General features: G+C 40.1%; 1 protein-coding gene across 2 annotated transcripts in view; it reads right to left on the bottom strand.

Moving 5' to 3' along the window:
• LOC137872795 (oxysterol-binding protein-related protein 10-like) overlaps positions 1-19,346 on the bottom strand; it is a 66,494-nt gene that overhangs the window by 41,602 nt on the left and 5,546 nt on the right. For both annotated transcript variants that reach the window (XM_068711247.1, XM_068711246.1), the window contains exons 2-4: positions 14,097-14,272; positions 5,670-5,749; positions 3,603-3,671 (exon numbers count right to left, since the gene is read on the bottom strand). In XM_068711247.1, coding sequence (XP_068567348.1) covers positions 3,603-3,671; positions 5,670-5,749; positions 14,097-14,272 — 325 coding nt within the window. The remainder of the gene's footprint in view (positions 1-3,602; positions 3,672-5,669; positions 5,750-14,096; positions 14,273-19,346) is intronic.

Genomic DNA, 19,346 nt, shown 5'->3' on the forward strand with positions numbered 1-19,346 from the left:
TGCAATATCCAGTATTTGACAAAAAGAGAAAAAATCTGAAAGATTTTTCTTATCAAGACATTCCAGTCTAAAATCAAATCCTGAAAACCTATTTTTTTAAATCTTAACCCAACTAAATTGAGAATTTCAATCTATTTCCAACAAAAATTAAGTTGTTTCAAGATTTCGTTGGGGGAAAATGAGTGTCTCTCTTTTGAAACGAGAAAGAAGCCAGTAGGCTGTAATGAAGAAAAATGAAACCTGGCTTCAGGAAATACTTTGAAAAAATCAAGGAAAATTATTATAAACATTCAAAGATCACGTCACTTTTGAAGAACATAAGACTTAAGAGACTCAAGTTGCAGGCAGAACTGACTTGGTAAGGAGATTTCTGTGGCATTCTTGTGACGTTCAGATTTGTGCGTCCCGACACAGCACAGTACAATTAAACACTTCAGAAAGTATGCAATGTAGACACCAAAGTCTACCCTTCCCATTCATATATGAAAATATAGTCATGATATAAATTTTAGGCCTTTTGTAAATTTACATGCAATGATTCCAGTCTTCTAATCTTATACATAAACAGGAAGTGTACTCTGCCTGAGAGACCAAGCTCAGGGGTTAAAAAATTCCATGCTTGCTGCTTCACAGGTGCTCTGCTGTCACTCGACCGTGGGCGGACTTGGCCCTGAGAGAGGCAGCGTGGGTAGCTGGTGCAACGGTCAGCTGCTGACCTGTCATTTTCTGTGCTACAGGGAACCACGCTAATTACACACAATTAGCTAATCAGTAACAACCTTGGTTAGGAGGGTATGGAAATAGTTTTAAAAAAGATAAATACACACACAGATGCAACTAATGTAACCATTTTCAACCTTATATCAACACATAAAGATAATACTCCGGAAGCGGAGTTTAAAGCCACACACACACACACACACACACACACACACACACACACACACACACACACACACACACACACACACACACACACACACACACTCTTCATTCAAGCTAACAGTATTTACAGTCCCACTCAAAGTCCACAGTCTGACCCGTTGTGTTGTGTGTGCTGCAGTTTCACATGGTTACTGGTCTATTTATCAGGCTGCTAATCGCAACCAATTCCACCTGCAGCACCTCTACAGCACACCTGCATGTGTGACATCAGTGGATGTGGAAGTCACTACTCTTACATATAAACTTAAACTTCAGTTAATACTGTATATGGTCAATTCATTTTAAGGACCAAAGTTTACGGTGTTCCATTCTATCATATATTCATTACATGAACATTACATATCATATATTCATTAGACATATATATATACATAATATGATATAATTACATACTTGGCAATGTAGAGAAAGCTTTGAAATACTTAAACCATTATGCAGGGACATTAAACATTCAACATTCTGTATCTATCCATTTCACAAAACTGTCTATATTGAATCTGTATTCAGTATCATACCTGAAGTTGTTCGAAGGTTAAATTTGAAATAAGTATAATAGTGCTTCATTTTCTATGTTCTATTGGTTTTCCACAGCCACTGATGCTCAACACGTGCATTCTTCTATGTTGTGCTGCTCACAAAACATCTAACAATACTTTAACTATGTACCAAAAAGTAATAAAATAATAAAAAAATATTCATATCGTAATTTTGTCACATGCATGCACAGTTTCCTCTGCACTCACCCTGTCCAAAATCTAATACCTGATGATGCCTTTACACTCATTTTGGTTACAACTGAAACTCTGAAACCAGGACAACTAAAGTTAGACTTTGAAAGCAGCTACCAGAACAATAACCACTGTAACTGGACAATTTGACAGATGAAACTGGCTCTGACAGATTGGTGGAACTGCAATGAATAAGGTCAAACTCTCCTTTGGGACCTGATGAGAATCTACAGAAATCTCCAGCCAGAGAGACAAGAGTGTCCTGACATGCATTTAAGTTATTACTTTATTGACCAAGGAGCTTTCTTACACTGTCAATGTGGTGATGTCAGTATGCGATGTGAACTGCACAGAGGCAGCAAAATACATTCCTGTATATTTCTTGCAGTTTCTATAATTAATCTGACTCTCTTTCATTTTCATGCTAGGCTGAGGTGGAAAAGTTGGTGTATTAATGAGGGCAAAATGTAAAGTGCAATGGAAACAGACTTAGGGAATTAATCATGATGCACATGAAGCATGTGGCTTAAAAGGTCCACTGACATTTTCACCGAAGAGATAAAAACATCAAATCTGTGTGGCGCAATGAGAAGACTATAACCTTTCTCAAATTAAGGTTTTAGGTTTGATTGGAGCCGTTTTCACTACGCCATCTCCATGCCTCTCCTTCTGCAATGACTTAATAGCACCCGAGAATGATCACCACCGGCTGGTGGCTGTTAACCTCAATGAACCAACTCCTAATAGTCGCGTAACAAGAGTGGATGGAAACACGCATCAATTTGTGTTTTCTTTTGTATGGAAACCTGGCTACTTACTTATTTGTGTGTTGGGAGGACAAACGGAGAAAGATCACGCCTGAGCCATAACTTAGACGATTAGACGTAAATGTATCCGGTGACTCTATCTGCTGATGGAAATCATGGGATACGATTAAAAGCTCTTAAAATGGACCTCGAGTTGAGACTGTGAAACTTAAAATCTTTTGCAGAGTCAGAGAAGTTGATTCAGCTCAATGGCAATTTTTGAAGTTACAATTTGTGATACAATTTTACAATTGCACCACATTTTCAGGTGTTCCTACATTGCCCATCTCTATCCACATATTGTACTGTCCTATCTAGGCTGAAGAGAAAACTAGCATACCAACATGCTTTCCCTCATATCTTCTTCTACCTCATCAACTTCAAAATAAAAGCCTCCCTAAGAAAAGTCTGACAAATGGATTCAATGCATCTGTATGGATCAACAGTATAACATATGTTGGCACTTTTTTTTTTTTTGGTTTCTAATAAAGACGAGAACAATGAACCCCTGCCCTTTTTTGTAACAAATAAATCCTGCTACACCTCTTCTGTTATCAGAGATGTAGCCGAGCCTCCGCTGCCGCATTGTCGGAGTAGCTGCGACAACGATCTGAGAGGCAGACAGCGCAGCTTGGGGAAGGATTAGGCCACAGCAGTGGGAACAGTAATAACAGCTGCTGTCGTGGCAATGCCCCTCAGTCAACGAACAGGAACAAAATGCCCATTCAGCTCTGCAGAACGGAAGGAAAAAGGGAGACAGACCGTCTCCTTCCACTTTTTTCTTACTTATCCAATCTTGTTCTCTCATTTTTTGACTGCTCTCCTCATCACGGCTGAGCAGAGTAATTGGACTTTCCCTTCACTCCAGCTGTGCAGCAGTCTCAACTGGTGAAGAGCTACGTGTTGAATGAGCGAGCCGGCGATGAGGCAGCATAACAAGGCTGCCGTATTTGATTGTTTGAAAAGACACATGAAAAGGTGCTTTTTCCACAAAGAGAATGTACACTACAGGACAAATTTATGTTCTTCACGGCCTTTCAAATGTTTGATGGTGAAAACTGTGATTGTGAAACAGGAAGTAAAGTGCATCTCAGGTGCTCAGGGACGTGTGTGTTTGACTCACCAGCCCCTCGTGGCCTCCTCCTGCTCTTTCCACACTCAAGTGTTCATCGGAGCCCTTTAGTTTCCTCACCTGAACCCAAACACACACAAACAGACAGATTAATGGTAAATAAATTAATGAAGAAACATAACAAAAGCATGTGTCTCCATGCAAAGCACCAAGACAGTACAGGACACATTATGACCAGAACCTCATGTAAAAACAACCTCATTGAAGAGTCAGAGGCTTCCCCCTTTTTACTGTTTGTTCGTTTTTTTCAGGTTTTTATCATCAATATTTCTCACAGATGTATGCAAGAAAACCACAATATTAACACGTATTTGTCTTCTTTTGATGGTGACTATTAAAATGTCTCTGTATCATACAGGCTATAAACAATCAACTCAACAGGAAAATTCCTTCAGTCTGGGACAGCTTTCCTGTACAATGAGAGTTTCATCTGACAAGTGAACAAATATAATCACTATTTAGCACAGTAGGACACTTAACACACTTGGCTTGACATATATACTTTCCTCATCTTTGCAGAATGTCATCTTGCTTATATGGTGTACGTATGTAAATGGTGTTGGATAAAACAGTAGAAACACCATTCGATTTAATGCAATCCAGTAAAAAAACGTATTGTGTACAGCCTTACAACTGACCACAGAGTTGACTAAACACCTCTGAGACACCGTCAATAAAGACTAAACTTTATTAGCTTCATTCGCTAGGATTTATAGCAGGTCAGTTGTATTGAGTATATTAGATTGAACATATTTTTCACGATGACAAACCGATACATGAAAGCAACATTTCACAACACTGGAAATGGCCACTAGCATTTTTTGCAAAAACTTGTTGACAACATCAGTCACCAAATTAAATTTGAAGTAAGAAACTCAGCAAGCGACCCAACATGAGCTTGATCATTCATTCACAGATGCAGCAAAGACAGACAAAAAAAACACACTTTCACAGTTTCCATGAGGAAAATCAACTTTGATAGCAAAAGTTTGCCAAAGAAATTATAAAAGTTTGGATTATTTCCTCATTCACCACTGGATAAGGCCAATGGTGATCCACCCAACCAGAGATGCAGACAACACACACACACACACACACACACACACACACACACACACACACACACACACACACACAAATCCCTCGAAGCCCACGCTATAACCCCCCCCAAAAATTTTCAAATATTAATCCAGGATATTAAAAAAGACTGGTTGTGGATAAAAGGTAGTTGCTACTACACCCAACACAGTAATCTTTCAGAAATGAGCCCACATAGACATGAAGAGGAACAGTGAAACCAGGGACACTTAGAGACAGCCTCATCCTCAAATATAGCAGCAGGAGTGCGATATTTCCCCTAAATCGCTAAGTCTTCTGTCAATTGAAGTGCTAAAAATATTCTCGAATTGGACAAGCAAGAGAAGTTACACATGACACGTGGAAGTTGAGCTCTGCAATAGTGTCAGTCCTGGATTTTAACATCTTTTACATTCTGTCCCTCATCTTTTTAATATTAAATACATCCCTCCTCACTTTTGTCGCATCTTTTTTTTTTTTTTTTTTTTTTTTTAATCTTTCACTTGTTGAGTATTTTTACTAAATTAAGCATAATTTATTTTCATGCTTATCGTCATCTTAGCAGGCCAAGATGATGAGAATGACAGGAGAAAGAAAGCCAGGAAAGAAGTTTAAACCTCCAGAGGGAATGTTAAATGAGACTCATGGGAGATGATTCCATTTGAATTGAAAAATGGCATGGGAAAAAGCCAGTGGACTAAAAGCAGAAGAGAAAGAAAGGGAGGGCCTGGACTTTTCGGGACTGTGCAGAGGTTTTCCCCCTGGTGAAGGACCTGCTGCTGCACAAACTGAACTCATGAACCTGACCTGAATTTACTGAAATGGGAAAATTGTCACATTTAGAAACAGACACACCAACAGGAATCTCAAGGGAAATGCCGAGGCTTTCCACTCACTTCGCACACAACACATGCCAAGAGCTTGGACCAGAGTCATGTTTACAACTCTGTTACCGCAAGTGTCTGTGTGTTTTTTTTTTACCTTGGCACTGCTGTCAGAGTGACGTCTGGCACACGCTTGGAGCTGACTGATCCAAAACTGCTGCTCCTTGGCGTCGGAGGCTACAGAGACACACAGAGCAAAAACACATAAATAACATTACAAGTCTTTACTTCCTTTACACATGCAAGACATTGAGAATTTACCCATCAACCCTTACATGAGTTCACAGTCAGGTCAATATGCAGTTATAAGAAAGCCATGTGCCTTAAAGTGTCTCCACATCCCTTCAGTTATTTTTAATCGGTGACTCCCACTTCCACCGATGAACTTTTAAATTATTGCCCAAGGGTTAAGCAGCGCAATAAACATCAACTGGCGGAACAAGTTATCACAAGATCATTTAAAAATGTTAAAATGCTGAATTACAGAGGAAACGGAGGTCATGTCCTCGATAAGTTTATAAAGAATTTGGGAGTTTTAGAAACCTGCCAGGAGCTATTTATTTAATAAATTAACAGTGGGTATTTAAATGGGAGATTCTAATCATTTTAGACTCAGAATTTGACAATATTTAGGCAACAGAATGAATGAATTAATTAATTATAAATTCACTGTTCTGGCATCAGAAGTCTATTCTTAGTAGTGAACAGAAGGCTTGGAAAGATAATTCAGACTTTAATGTTGGGTAGTGAAATCAACAGAACATTCATTTCAACAGTAAAAGATCCACACTTTCCTAATGGGTTCTGGTGAGTGGAGACTCACATAGGGCTGCAACTAATTATAATTTTCATTGTTGACAATTGTTTTCTTATTTATCAATTCATTTTTAAAGCTGTGAAACATTTCTAACATTTTAAAAAGTTAGAAAGAAATGCAGCAGTCTGAACCCAAAAGATAAAGCAGAAAATCTTGACATTTAAGAAGCTGGAGGTGTAGAATAATAGGCACTTTAGCGTGACAATTAACCAATTAATTGATTTTAAAAGTAGGTGCGAATTTAAAATTTTGTTTCAGCTCGATACTCATGAGCTCAGTATTTCTTAACTCCTGGTCATGCCTTTGGTCTGGAGAAATTATTGAGTACTGATGGGTAGCTTTTTCGTATTCCGTTGCTGCCTCTTGTAAATATTTCTTCGCTCCAACATCATAAGATTGGGTTTTGTTTTGACCCCAAACATGGTTCACTGAGAGGAAACACTACGTGATAGGAAACAGACACACACACATACATATAGCATTAAGAGCGGTGGTGGCTGTATCATGTTTCAAGTGTGGTTTGTTTCATTTCTTCTTTTTTTAAATGGGGCAGCATCTCTAGCCAACAGCCCTTTTATGCAATAACGTTGCTTTTCGTGTAATTCAAGATTTTTAAGTGTGTATATTTGCCCCAAAATGCAGATCTAAGAACAACAGATGCACATTAAAACCATTGCTGGAATAGTTTTGGTAAATATGCTTATTTGGTTTGGATTGATACCACTCTCCTATCTGTCAGTATGGAGCTACAGGCAGCAGACGCTTATCTTAACTTAGCATAAACAATGGAAGCTGGGAAGCTGGGGGAAACATAAAAAAAAATAAAGTGTAGTCACACCAAGTTTCCTCCCCTTTCCAGCCTTTGTGCTAAGCCAACTGGCTGCTGGCTATAGCTATACTGTACAGACGTGCGTTTACTCTGATCCAACTCTTCCATGCCTTTAAATGCACTTAAATTGCAGAGTGTGTACAATGATGGGCGAACCAGCATAACCATTACAGAGCAGGTTTTAAGGTGGAATGGCAAAGTGTTTTTAAATGTAACTAGAGTCTGTTTTGAGCTGTGTTGGATGTCAGTGATCTCAATTGTAGCCAAATGATTATTCAACCAGCCGACTGCCCTGCCCTGCCCTGTGATCCTGTTACCTTCTGAATGATGTCCTGAGGGCTGTGTATCACATCTCAAACTCTTAATTTTATCCTCTGTGCTAAATTGAACATTCGGTATTCAAGAGACGGCAGAGCCTCATTTGCGAGCAGCACAGGAAGCAGCTTGACACTCTCTAAATGCGTGTGGTTTTTCCCCTTTGGCACAGAGACAATACACCCCGTTATCTAAAACACGAATAGCCAGTTGAGGCCTAGACTTGCTGACTAACACAGCGAGCCGCAGCCCTGCCAGTTGAAGGAGAAGCCGATTGTCTGCTTGTGTTGACCCACTCCGGGTCAAACAGGAAAATAATATCCTTCTGATCCCATTTCACTGACTAATTATTAGAGAACAGTGTCTTTGATGGGTCTGATAACATTGAGTTCAGGTTGTAGGTCAACCCCAGCTGGAGGGCCAACGGAAGAAAAGAGTAACACAAGAACATTAGGTAAAAATGCCTTCAATGTCATCAAATGTTTTTTAAAAACTCTGTTAAGCTACAAAAGGGAAGGTGTGTGGCAGGTAATCGGTACACCTGAGCACAGTCGTGTTAAAGGGTGCACTTGATTTTCTAACAGGGTGATCAGCGGTAAGGTGGGTATTAGTGAAACTGGACTGAAGTTGATCCGTGCGGCAGCACTTAGGAGAAAAAGAGGAATGGGACACTCTTAGCCTTTATGGATCCTCACATGAATTAAAAAAAAAAGACTGAGGGTGGGAAACAGGAATACAACACTTATGGCTTAAAAAATGTATTAGGTCTGCCAAAAACATCAGGCTTCATTCAGATCCAAACAAGGGGGCGATTTCCACTTTCAGAATCCTATTTTTGCCCTCTTAATTTTTACAGTTAGGTCCAATTATTAAAATCTCTTTAAACAGTGTCTTCTTACTATCCAGCCTGTTGTAGCTGTATGCAGCCGGAGAGGAAGCCTGTAATAGACACTACTCAGAGCTGAAGGCCCGCCACACCACCTCTGCATTTTGTTATTTACGGACAGTCCCCCCTAAAAAACCACTACAACTGTAGTTAATCAATCAAAGAAAATGTATGAAATGACAGTGTGATGATGGAAAACATTTTTTTTTTTTTTTGTATAGTGTGTCATAAACAATTTAGAAGAAATGTCACAGTATAGCATGACATACAAGAGTAAGACAAAAAGTCAGAGTGGTTTGCCATAAAATTGTCATAGTATAATATGTTATACAACAGCAAAAACAAAGTAATTGTATTGTATGCCATAAAAAAATTCTGAGAGGATGGATTGCTTCATTAAAAGGAATTACATAGCTACTGAAATTAAACTTTAAAAGGTGCAAGACTCGAGACTGGGAGCATTTCGATTGCCTCTCAACGGCTCTCAACATGCCGACGGCAGGCCGGCGACTCGTACAGCAGCTGACGGTGCTAACAGTGCTAACAGTGCAAGCTAGAGCAAAAGTTCTGACAGAGCTAACAGTGTTTACCTGAGGGGGAACTGGAGGGTTTGTATGAGAGCAGTGCAAAGCAGCGGCTGTGAGCTAACCAGTGGGGGACGCTCACATGCACCAACATGCACTAAAAACATGCTACGTCAACGAAGGAAGGAGACGCTCTGATAACAACACACACAGAGGGAGAGCGACTTTGTCCTCTGCTCAGGTAGACATTACTCATATCTTTGCATAGCGAGTTGTTCGCTGCTATAGAAATGCTCAGAATACAGCTCCTTTCAAATCTTTTGTTACGGTTTTTTTTTGTTTTTTTTTACATGCTGATGGAAGCTATTTCAACGCGTGGAGAATTCAATTCGCACTTGTCAATCACTCTCACCTCCGACATCTGCCGCAGTCATGGGAACACCTACAAAAGGCCTCTTCATGTGAAGAGTGCAACTCTTGAGAAAACGAGACGTTCACAGAAACTCCTGACAAGTGCAGCGTTGGAGAAGTGGGAGTGGGCTGCTCGCCTCTCCGGGGAGAACAGACTATTCCCACAGAAACACCTGTGCCGATTAACAACCTTCTCCACTCGTTCCTTGCTGCCACCCTCCACAGAAATCACTCACTCTAGAGGGGCCACTTAGTGAGCAAGCGACTAAATCAGATATTTTTCTCCGTGATGTGCACAAGCCTAGCTGTGATTAAAGATAATTAGCTGATGCATTGAGCAGAGCATTGCGGCTATGCTAATATGCACCTGTTTGCATGGTGACGAAAGAGGTATTCATACTGCTTAGCTTAGAGCAGGACTTGCTGTTCCCATTCAGGGAGAATACTGTTGTACTGATGAGAATTTCAACGCTGGTATTGAGGCTTAGAGGTGACAGCTCTAGTCATGTGATGAACGCATGAGGTTTGGGACTAACAATGACACTCGTACTGGTCTGCGCATCCTATTTAAATGTCGATATCCATCCCAGAGACGGATGAGCGATATGCAAACACTATGGAGAGAAAGAGAGAGAAAACTCCTTTCCAGTCGATCGTAGCAGCACCATCATCATCTAATTATACCCATTTCTAGTTACAGCGCTGTAAAAGATGTCATTGGTTATGATAATGAGGACTAATAATGAGGATTGATGCTCGGACCAGCAGTTAGATTTGATTCAAGTGCTGGGAGATATTACGATGGGGGCCATTTAAAAGGTATTTTTCAAGAAAACGGACAAGCTGACGGGGACTCAAAACGACATGCCTGTAATCATTCATACTAAATCAGTGACACTAGATTATATGCTCAGAGAAAATATGTTGTAATTTCAGGTTTAACCTCAGGCTTAATTTGCTCTTAATAGCTTTTATTCAATAGTGATAGAGACTGCCGGACCTCACATTGGTTGCGCTGAGCAGTTCATTTTAATCTTTGATGCAGTAAAGCAAAGGGTAATGAATGTTAACATTAAGCAGAATAAGTGTGCTTATAATTTACTCCATAAGAAGGAAAAGCACATAAACACTATGGAGGAAGGCAGAGCCTGACATGTTTTGAACTGTTGCTATTGACTTGATAAAAAGAAAAATGCAAGAAAGATGCGAATTTGATGAATTTTTGTTCTTAAGTGGTGGCACCCTATAATACTATAATAGATGTGATATAAGGGTCATGAAAAGAGTCTGTTTCCATCGTACTAGGGTACAAATCTACTCTGGTAAAAGTATCCAGTGGCTCATAATTCAGAGTATACAGGCAGATCAACTTTTAATCAGATGGTTGGCGGTGCATTTCCCAGCTCCTCCTGTCCGCATGTCTAAGTGTCCTCGAGCAGGACACTGAACCATAAGTTGCTCCCCTAACGCTTACGATGGGTTAAATGTAAAATCCCGTAAAACCAAACAAACAGTTTGCTGTTTCAAAGGCCAGAAATATTTTTTGGCAAATTTGTGGTGAGGAATGCTCTTAGGGAGTTTATAATACTCAATCATAAGAAGAAGTTTTTTTTGTTCTTATCATTATGCTGCACAGTGGAGATTGTGTCAGGCATCTTAATCAGCCAGATGGAAAGCTGAACACAAACTGACCCTTTCATTCATTGGCTCACTGTCTCATTGAGACACCGTATGATAAATGGCTTCATTTTCCATCTGTGCAGTCAGACATGATTAAATTCCCACTGTGCTTCACCTTTACTCAGCGGCAAAACACAAGGCCCCAACAATTTTCCCACATCCGATAATGAAATACTTCCTTTATATTACTCTGCTTTAGTTAATTACACTTTGGTTTAGAGCCAGAAAACCCCTCAGGCTATTTAACAGCTGTGTTAGATGTCACATGTTGGATCAGACTAGACATTCTTGCATTTATGATGAAACATTACTAAGAGTTAGGAATAATTGTTGCACAGAGGGCACCAGAAAGACTTCATTTAACGACAACAAAGAACAGATAGGCCAATATATAAATGTTATTTCCTTAAATTATAGAAATCTATATCATCTCGCAAAAATACGTTCAAATGATCCTTACCATTATAATGTTAGTATACAAAAAAGCCACTTAAATGCAAATAAATCAAATGAAAATGAAATGCTGTCGCCTCAAGGTAGCTACATAGTATCTGCGTATCCAGTCTCTTCCTACACCAGCTAGGGACAAGGAAATGTGGCATTTAAAGCTTTAGACACATACCATCAGTGAGATGATACGCAGTTTACAAATACTGTAAAATGACTCCCGACTGAACCTTGAAGTTACATTTTTTTTCCACCCCCAAGGTGGGTTTTCAGGGATTCCCATGGTAACCAATACCAGATTTGAAGTGTACCGGCTAATCTCAATCACCAACTGTTGAGAATGTACATCTGAGCCGCTTTGTACCCTGCTGGTTGAGCAAATTGATGTTTTTGAGTACAAGTGCTGATATTCAATAGCAATTATTTTCAGAGGACGAATGTTTAAAAATCTGATATCTGCTGTTCGGGATCTTGGCGCCGGTCAAACCTCTAAACAGGCCTTGGGTTTGTTCAGCTGAGCAGTCTCAAAAGATTGCTTTTCTCGCTCCATGACTTTCTTTATCATTCTTAAATCTTACTGAAGCGATGGGGATGGAAGTACCTCTGCCTGTGAGCTACTCAGCCCAACTTCTTCTTCTCTGTTGGATCATTGTTTCCTCTTGGCTCAATACACATGGACCACTGAGTTATTCGGGGAATATAGGCCAAGTTATTCTGATATCCTCCCCCTCGAGAGTGTCGGGGGACATTCCAGCGGCTCAAGTGGAGCAACAGTAAAAGAGAGTTTCTCTTGCTTCAGTGGATACAGGTCAGTGAAGGCAAAGACCTTCAACACAGTGACCAGCTACAGGCTCTTTGTCTGGCACCGGGTCTTAAAGAGATATTTCACTTTGGAGTAGATCTAATGCTTTGGCCGAACAAGTCTCCTTTCTACTCGATATACGGCGTTTTTCAAAATTCCATGGACAAAAAAAAAAAAAGGGTTGAAAAATAAAAATAAATCAATTAGCATAAATGTTCACACTGAATACTTACAAAGTAAACACTTCATACAAGATATTACATACTTATATATAAGTTTGGGCTGGCTTTTTAATCATTATATATACACACATCATAGATTTGCCACTAACTGCTCCCTGTATATAGTCCCCATGTACGTTATTTATGTTTTCCCTCACGAAAGTATATTTTTGTTTGTATGAACCGTATGTTTACAGCATGAACAACTGTCCCACTGACAAAAGCAGTACATTTGACTGAGTGATCAACTCTTGCAGTAAAAAACAACAACAAAAAAAACGCTTTAACAAAAGTTTAGACAAAGATTTTGTTTTATGGTTTTTACCCATCAATGTGAAAATGTGATATCAAATTTGGAAAGTTATGCCAAATTACTCCATGTGCACAAAGGAAAGAGTTTGATTTTGAAGGCAACACAATTATTTCTTAATGATCGTATTTAGTACAGTTAAATGTAAAATCCAGTGCTACTTCCCTTCAGCTTTAAACCTGAATTCATCAATTGTTTGTCCACTCACAGGCAGCGAAACAAGCTGTAAACACAACATTGCCATATCATCATCTTAAAAGTTGATACATCAAACGTTATCACTTGCAGTTCAACTTTGTAGTCGTGTTTCTGGCTAAATATCCAGTATTTATTCTCTTTTAGCTTTATTTGGTGTCTACCAGCTCCTGTGGAAAATATCTCGCTCTTTAGCTGCTAAAATGTTCACCAGCTAGTCACTAACTTTTTTTGTCTGCCGTTTAATGTAGTGGTATGGTAGTGTTCAGTGGATTCATCAGAGCTATTTCAGTGAAAACAGCTGCTTGTTGTGTCAGAAAACAAGTTTGATGAGAGTGGGGAGAGTGATTCAAAACAGAGAAGCGGCGGGCTGTAAAACCAAAACAATGAGTTGAAGAATGCCTACATGCTTCGAGAGCCTATGGGTGGTGGGTAATGTAGGCCAGAGAAGGCGAAGCACCACCCTACACTGCAATCTGGTAAAGTTAAAATAATGACAACGTCTGTGTCGTCCTTGCCTTGTCTGGATTATGGTATTATTGTTAGAGGTGTCATGATAAGATAAATTTAGTAGTGGATACCAATATCAGTAAATTTCACAACTGTTGATACCTAATTCGATACCAGGGTACTAAACAAGAGACAGTGTTTGGTTTGTCTGTTCTGGGCTACTGTAGAAACATAGCGGACTCTGTGAAAAGGAACACTATTTTGGTATAAATCATTCATTCTAAGCTAATGAAAACACAATGATTCTTAGTTTTAGGTGATCACACACTTGCAAAACATAGTTGTGAATATTATATTCAATTTCTCCTGATAGACCCCCGAAATCTTACACGCTGGCCCTTTAAGAGTAAAACCCTGCAGCTTTAATTCTAACAAGTGCTTTCCATATCCAGCTGTCCAGTGCATTCACAAATACTGTGCAGATAAAGATAATTCATAAACAACTCAGTATGTACACACAGCACTCCAAGTGACTCAAACATGAAACACACACACACACACACACACACACACACACAACTTGGTGTTTTTGTACTTTGCCATATACGGGCAACCTGAGGCCGGCATGAGGTCATACCTCTGAGTTTGTACAGCTCTCCATTGACAGAGTTTACAACGAACATGTGGGGAGCCTCGTCACTCGTGGTTACGGAGGCACCGATCAGGGGCAGGGACCCGCGGGGCTTCTGGCTCTTCCCCTGATCGTTGACAAAGTACTGCAGCTGTCCCAACTCTGGATCCAACACAAAGTACCTGCACGGGAGAGAAACATGAAAACAAGATGGAGAGTTAGGAGAGTAATGGGCCAGGGAGAAAGAAGGGGGAGAGGGAAACAGAAGAAGCACCGTGAACGTTATCATCATTTTGCTTTATGCTCTCATTATCCCGGCTTGTTTACTGGTAAAACTTTTCTTTATATCCCCGCCGCGCAAGCTTTCCAAGAAGTGTGTGAGGGAGAGAGTAAGAAAGCGGGGAAGAGGTCTATGAATGAGGGTGAGACGAGGCAAGAGAGAGCTGCTGTAAAAACACACAATATCCTTAATTTTCTCACCGCCCATGCAATAACGCCTGCAGGATGTAATTTACCACGGCTCTCTTCACGCAAGATCCATTAAAAATACCCCTCCGTGCACATTAAGGCCTGCTTTCACCTACATCAAGCCGGCAACTCAATTCCAAATTACTCAAGGTAGCAATTAGTGCGGCCATCTTGAGCAGAAGCCACAGCTCGAGGCGTGCAAATGAAACCCCACATTTCCCCCTTTGTGATTAATGAATCACATTCAATCATTGCGTAATTTAATCTCTAACTCACTCATCGCTGGTTGGAAGATTCAAAGCGAGAGAGGAGTAGAGACATTTCATTTCCTGTGGCCAGAAAGGATTGTGTAGGACATTCAAGAAAAAACGGCCTGTCTGCTGCTCTTAGCGCTTTCTTTCTTTCTTTCTTTCTTTCTTTCTTTCTTTCTTTCTTTCTGCATCCCAACAGGGGCCAGAGTGGCACCGGGTAGCTTTGGCTGACCTTTACATGTGTGTCCAGCGGCCTGAGGTAACAGCAGCTGTCTTTGTTCCGTCTTCCGCGCTGCGTATCGCCTCGTTTTTCCCCTGATAATCCTTGTGTTCGCAATCAATGTTCTCTTTCAATCCACGAGTACAGAAGCGGCGGTATTGATCAGGCCTTTACCAAGCAGCGCCGCCGTTGCTTTAGCCTATACCCACGGTATAGATCAAAGACCTCTCCTGACTCCAGTATTCCACAGGTGTTCATTTTCAAAGAACAGCTACGGGTCACTTCAGTCAGCCTGCTGCAGTTTCACACACTGCTACTCCCTTTTCATCTATCATACCAATGTCATCACACTTGTTTGAGTATGAGCAGGCATGTATTTTCATTATCAATTTACCTGAAAAAACATTTTGGCATGTCATTGATAAAATGTAATAAAATGGTTGAAAAATGTAAATCACACTTTCCTAAAGCCAAAGTGTCAACTTGAAATTGCTTGTGTTGTCCAACCATCAGTCTGATTTTAAAACATTAGACACAGAAAAGCAATTAATTTGCCTAATTGAGAAGCTGGATGTAGGTAATGTTTGGGTTTTAAATAACTAACAAAAACTAGTTGCAGATTAATATTTGATCAGCTAATTAATTAACTGCTCAATCGTGTCAGAAACATATCTTGTGTTTGGGTCCAATTAATTCCTAGCTAGAAATATTTAGAACTACAACCAAGAATTACTTTCATTATTTAATCTGCTGTTTGTTTTTTGTTTTTTTCGATTGGTATTAAATATGATCTAATATTGTCTGTAAAATGTCACAAAACAGTGAAATTGCCATTCACAGTTTAGAGCCCAAGAAGACATGTTCATATTTCTTGTTTTGTCCAACCAACAGTGTAACATCCAAATGTATTGAATATACAAATATGCAAATCCTCACATTTGAGACGCTGGTACCAGCCAATGTTTAGCATTTTGACCTTATTATGCGGATCAGGTATCAGTCAAACATGACTACTCCACAGTCAAAAACAGTTTCTTTGTGAATGTCATGTAAAAATCTCAGATATATCAGTTGCATTCACTCAGTCAGATCAGGTCGTCAACCCGGTTTTTAGTTTTAATGAGGACTTATATCTTAACAACCACTGGATGGATTGTCATGACATTTTTTGAAATTACAGATATCCACGATGATAACCCGACTGTTCCTCCAGCGCCACCATCAGGTCAAATGTTTTATTCGTCCAGTATTTTGGTTTATGACCAAATACCTGCAAACTACTGACAGCCGTATTTAGTGCTAATTAGCTAACGTTAGCATGCTAACACACTAAACACGGACAGTAAACATTACATTAATACATCCGCCAAAGTACAGCCTCAGAGCCGCTATAGCATCACTGTAGACTGTTGGTCTTGGTCTATGTCAGAGAACTGAAATTGGTTCCCAGAGGACATGGTAACATCTTGAAATGGATTGTTTTGTCCAACCGACAATGCAAGATACAAATACATTTAATTTGCAATTAATCTGCTAAATGAAACTGAGAAAAGCAGCAAATCCTTACATTTTAGAGGCTGAGCCAGAAAATATTAAGCATTTTTTTTTGCTCGATAATGACCGGGTTATTTAGTAATTGATTAAATCAACTAATTGCTTCAGCACTAGAAATATTTAACATTTGTTATTTAGGATTAAAAATCACATCACGAATGGCTTCAGTCTACAAATATGTGAAAGATAAGAGAACAAAAGAACTCTGTTACTGCATCCTTGACATCGGGCCTTTTCCCATGAACCCTGTAGACTTCCCCAGAGAGGATGCAGTGAATACCGCTCTCTGAAAATTGATCCCCACTGGCAGTGTTGCCCCCTTCCATCAGGCAAGCTGGTGATTTATGTCGACCACAGTCGACCAGGGAACGATCCGCCTGCGTCAGTTTTTTTCCAGGCATCTCTTTTTCTCTCACATACATACACACACACACACACACACACACACACACGTACTGTTACTGTTTATGAAGCCTTATCCCCTGTTCTGTCAGCAGAGTGGAGGCTTTTATCGTTTACCCCTCCAGGCGAATCCTGCCTTTGCAGCTACACCACGCTGTAGACCTTTAACGTGATGGATGGTGCTGTGTAACAAACCCTGGGCTTCACATCCAGCCTCTCGTGTCACAGCAGTGCTGATAATGTCTGACCTGCAGTAAACTGTTCACCTTTGGAAGCATGAAGCTGCAGCAAACTGGGCCAAATGAAAAGATAATCACACTGGTGGAACATTGGAACATTTGCAGCAGTGTTACTGCACTTGTTAGAATGCATTTCGTGATTTTAAACCCCTCACTGGAGATAAAATGTCTGTATTTATCCATATCTGTAGAAAAATATGTTTTTTCAGGCATGGAAAACATTTAACTTCAGTTGCTTTTCAAAATCCCCACTAGCTTTGAAATGTAATCACTCACCAACTCAAGAATAAACATCTGTAACAACAAAGAGCTTTCTGATACTGATCCATTTTGTTTTTGCTGATATCCTAAAGTAAACCGCCACCATAACAATAACAACACAGTTAAAAGAGCTTAGTCAAGCACATTTATCCACACCGACAGAAACACTGCCATTTCCCAATGCAGAAAATAGCTGGTCACCAGACTTTGCATCTCTTCTCTGCTCTTTTGGCAATTCATTCTTAAAAACACTCAAGAGGAACTTCAGAGCGGAAGGAAGGCAGTAAATCACCCTTGTTATTGGCAGGAAATGTGAGTTATACTTGTTCAGTAATAAGATGAGTAGCATGGCCCCAGAATGCGAGCAAACATTTTCGTTGGTCGCACTGGTGAGCCTGACCTTTAGCAGGTCTGTCTACGTGAGTGGGTGTGTGATACATTTTTTTACCCCGCCCATATTCTGCAAAGACCCGTCCTCTACTCTGATTGGCTCTGACATTGATATTCTTCGCTGCTGAATGAGAATGTAGAGAACAAACATAAGGCATGCTTGTACTCCTCCTCGAGCAACATCACAACCTTAAAACAAAGCAGTAATTCAAAATTAAGAGAACTATTGATTGTTTTTTCATTAAAGAAAACCGACCCAACATCTTAATTGGCTGCACCTACATGAAAAGGTTATAGGCTCAGCGGTGCAACCAATGAATAAAAGTTAGTTTTGAGCCATGTGTAGGGTTGTATTGCTAAAGGGGTTCTGTAAAGCCATTTTATCATCACATACTATCATGGGAGAATCTTAAAGCTGTGAGAAATTATATTAACTTATAGGCAGAAAAGCTCCAAAACAAACAGAATGCTCAACTTTTCAACAGCCACTCCTTAATTTGGGTTCTCGATTTCGGACTTTTAGGCGTATTTATTGGAAACAGCTCTTTAAATTAAGCTGTTGGTGCTGCTTTGAGTGGCAGTTGGGTGGCGTCACAGGTTGCTAGCTGTCTGCTAGGTGTCACCTCGGATAATTCACTGAACTTCACCTCTCCGCCGTGTTGGTGTCTTTCAGAGAATCTTTCCTGCAATATCTGACAGTATAAGGCTGGATTGTTAAGCCAGCCATCCTGCTGGCCAATGTGCAAGCATTGGATGATGGTCTGTATGACCTCTGTGAACGCATCACTTTCCAATGGGATAACAGGAACTGTAATATCCTTGTTTCACCGAAACCTGAGTAAATCATGAAATAATGTAATTGGACAAGATGAGAGCATCAAGCTAAAAGCTAGAGCGACATTTGTTAATGGCTCATTGACATTACAAAGAAAAAAATGTAACAAAGAAATTCAACATTAACCACCAAAATATCACTAATGTAGGTTCAAGTAAGAGCTCCGATCAAAATACCGCAAAAACCTGAGCTTAGCGTTTAATTCCTGCCTATGGAAACGGTGATCGACAAAGCAATCCCAACTTAAGACTCACTTCCTCATTTGCTCTGGAGCTTTCAACCGTATCGCATGGTCTTCATCAGCAGATCGAGTTGGCTCAGAGAAACCGGCGATGTTGACTTAAAAGTGGAAAGTTTGAACATCTACAGTTCCATGGCAACTGAGCAAACGTGGTACGATTGAAAGCTCAGGGCAAATTAGTAAGTGGACCTTGAGTTGCAATGGTTTCATCAACTCCTGAAACAACTCTATTTTGCAGCTATTAGCAAACCAACCACAAACAGTTGAGACAAATGCATGCCATCTCAAAAAAGAAAATCTAAATAAGGACAGCAAAAAGGCTCAGTTTTTCTTCCTCTTCTCGGCCACAGAAACACCTACCAGAGCTGCATTACCCCGACTCACAGCTTTGATCA

Source organism: Cebidichthys violaceus, unplaced genomic scaffold, assembly GCF_023349555.1.
Source record: "Cebidichthys violaceus isolate CVI_PGR_0920_01 unplaced genomic scaffold, fCebVio1.0.p SCAF_16, whole genome shotgun sequence".
Taxonomy (NCBI): Eukaryota; Metazoa; Chordata; class Actinopteri; order Perciformes; family Stichaeidae; genus Cebidichthys; species Cebidichthys violaceus.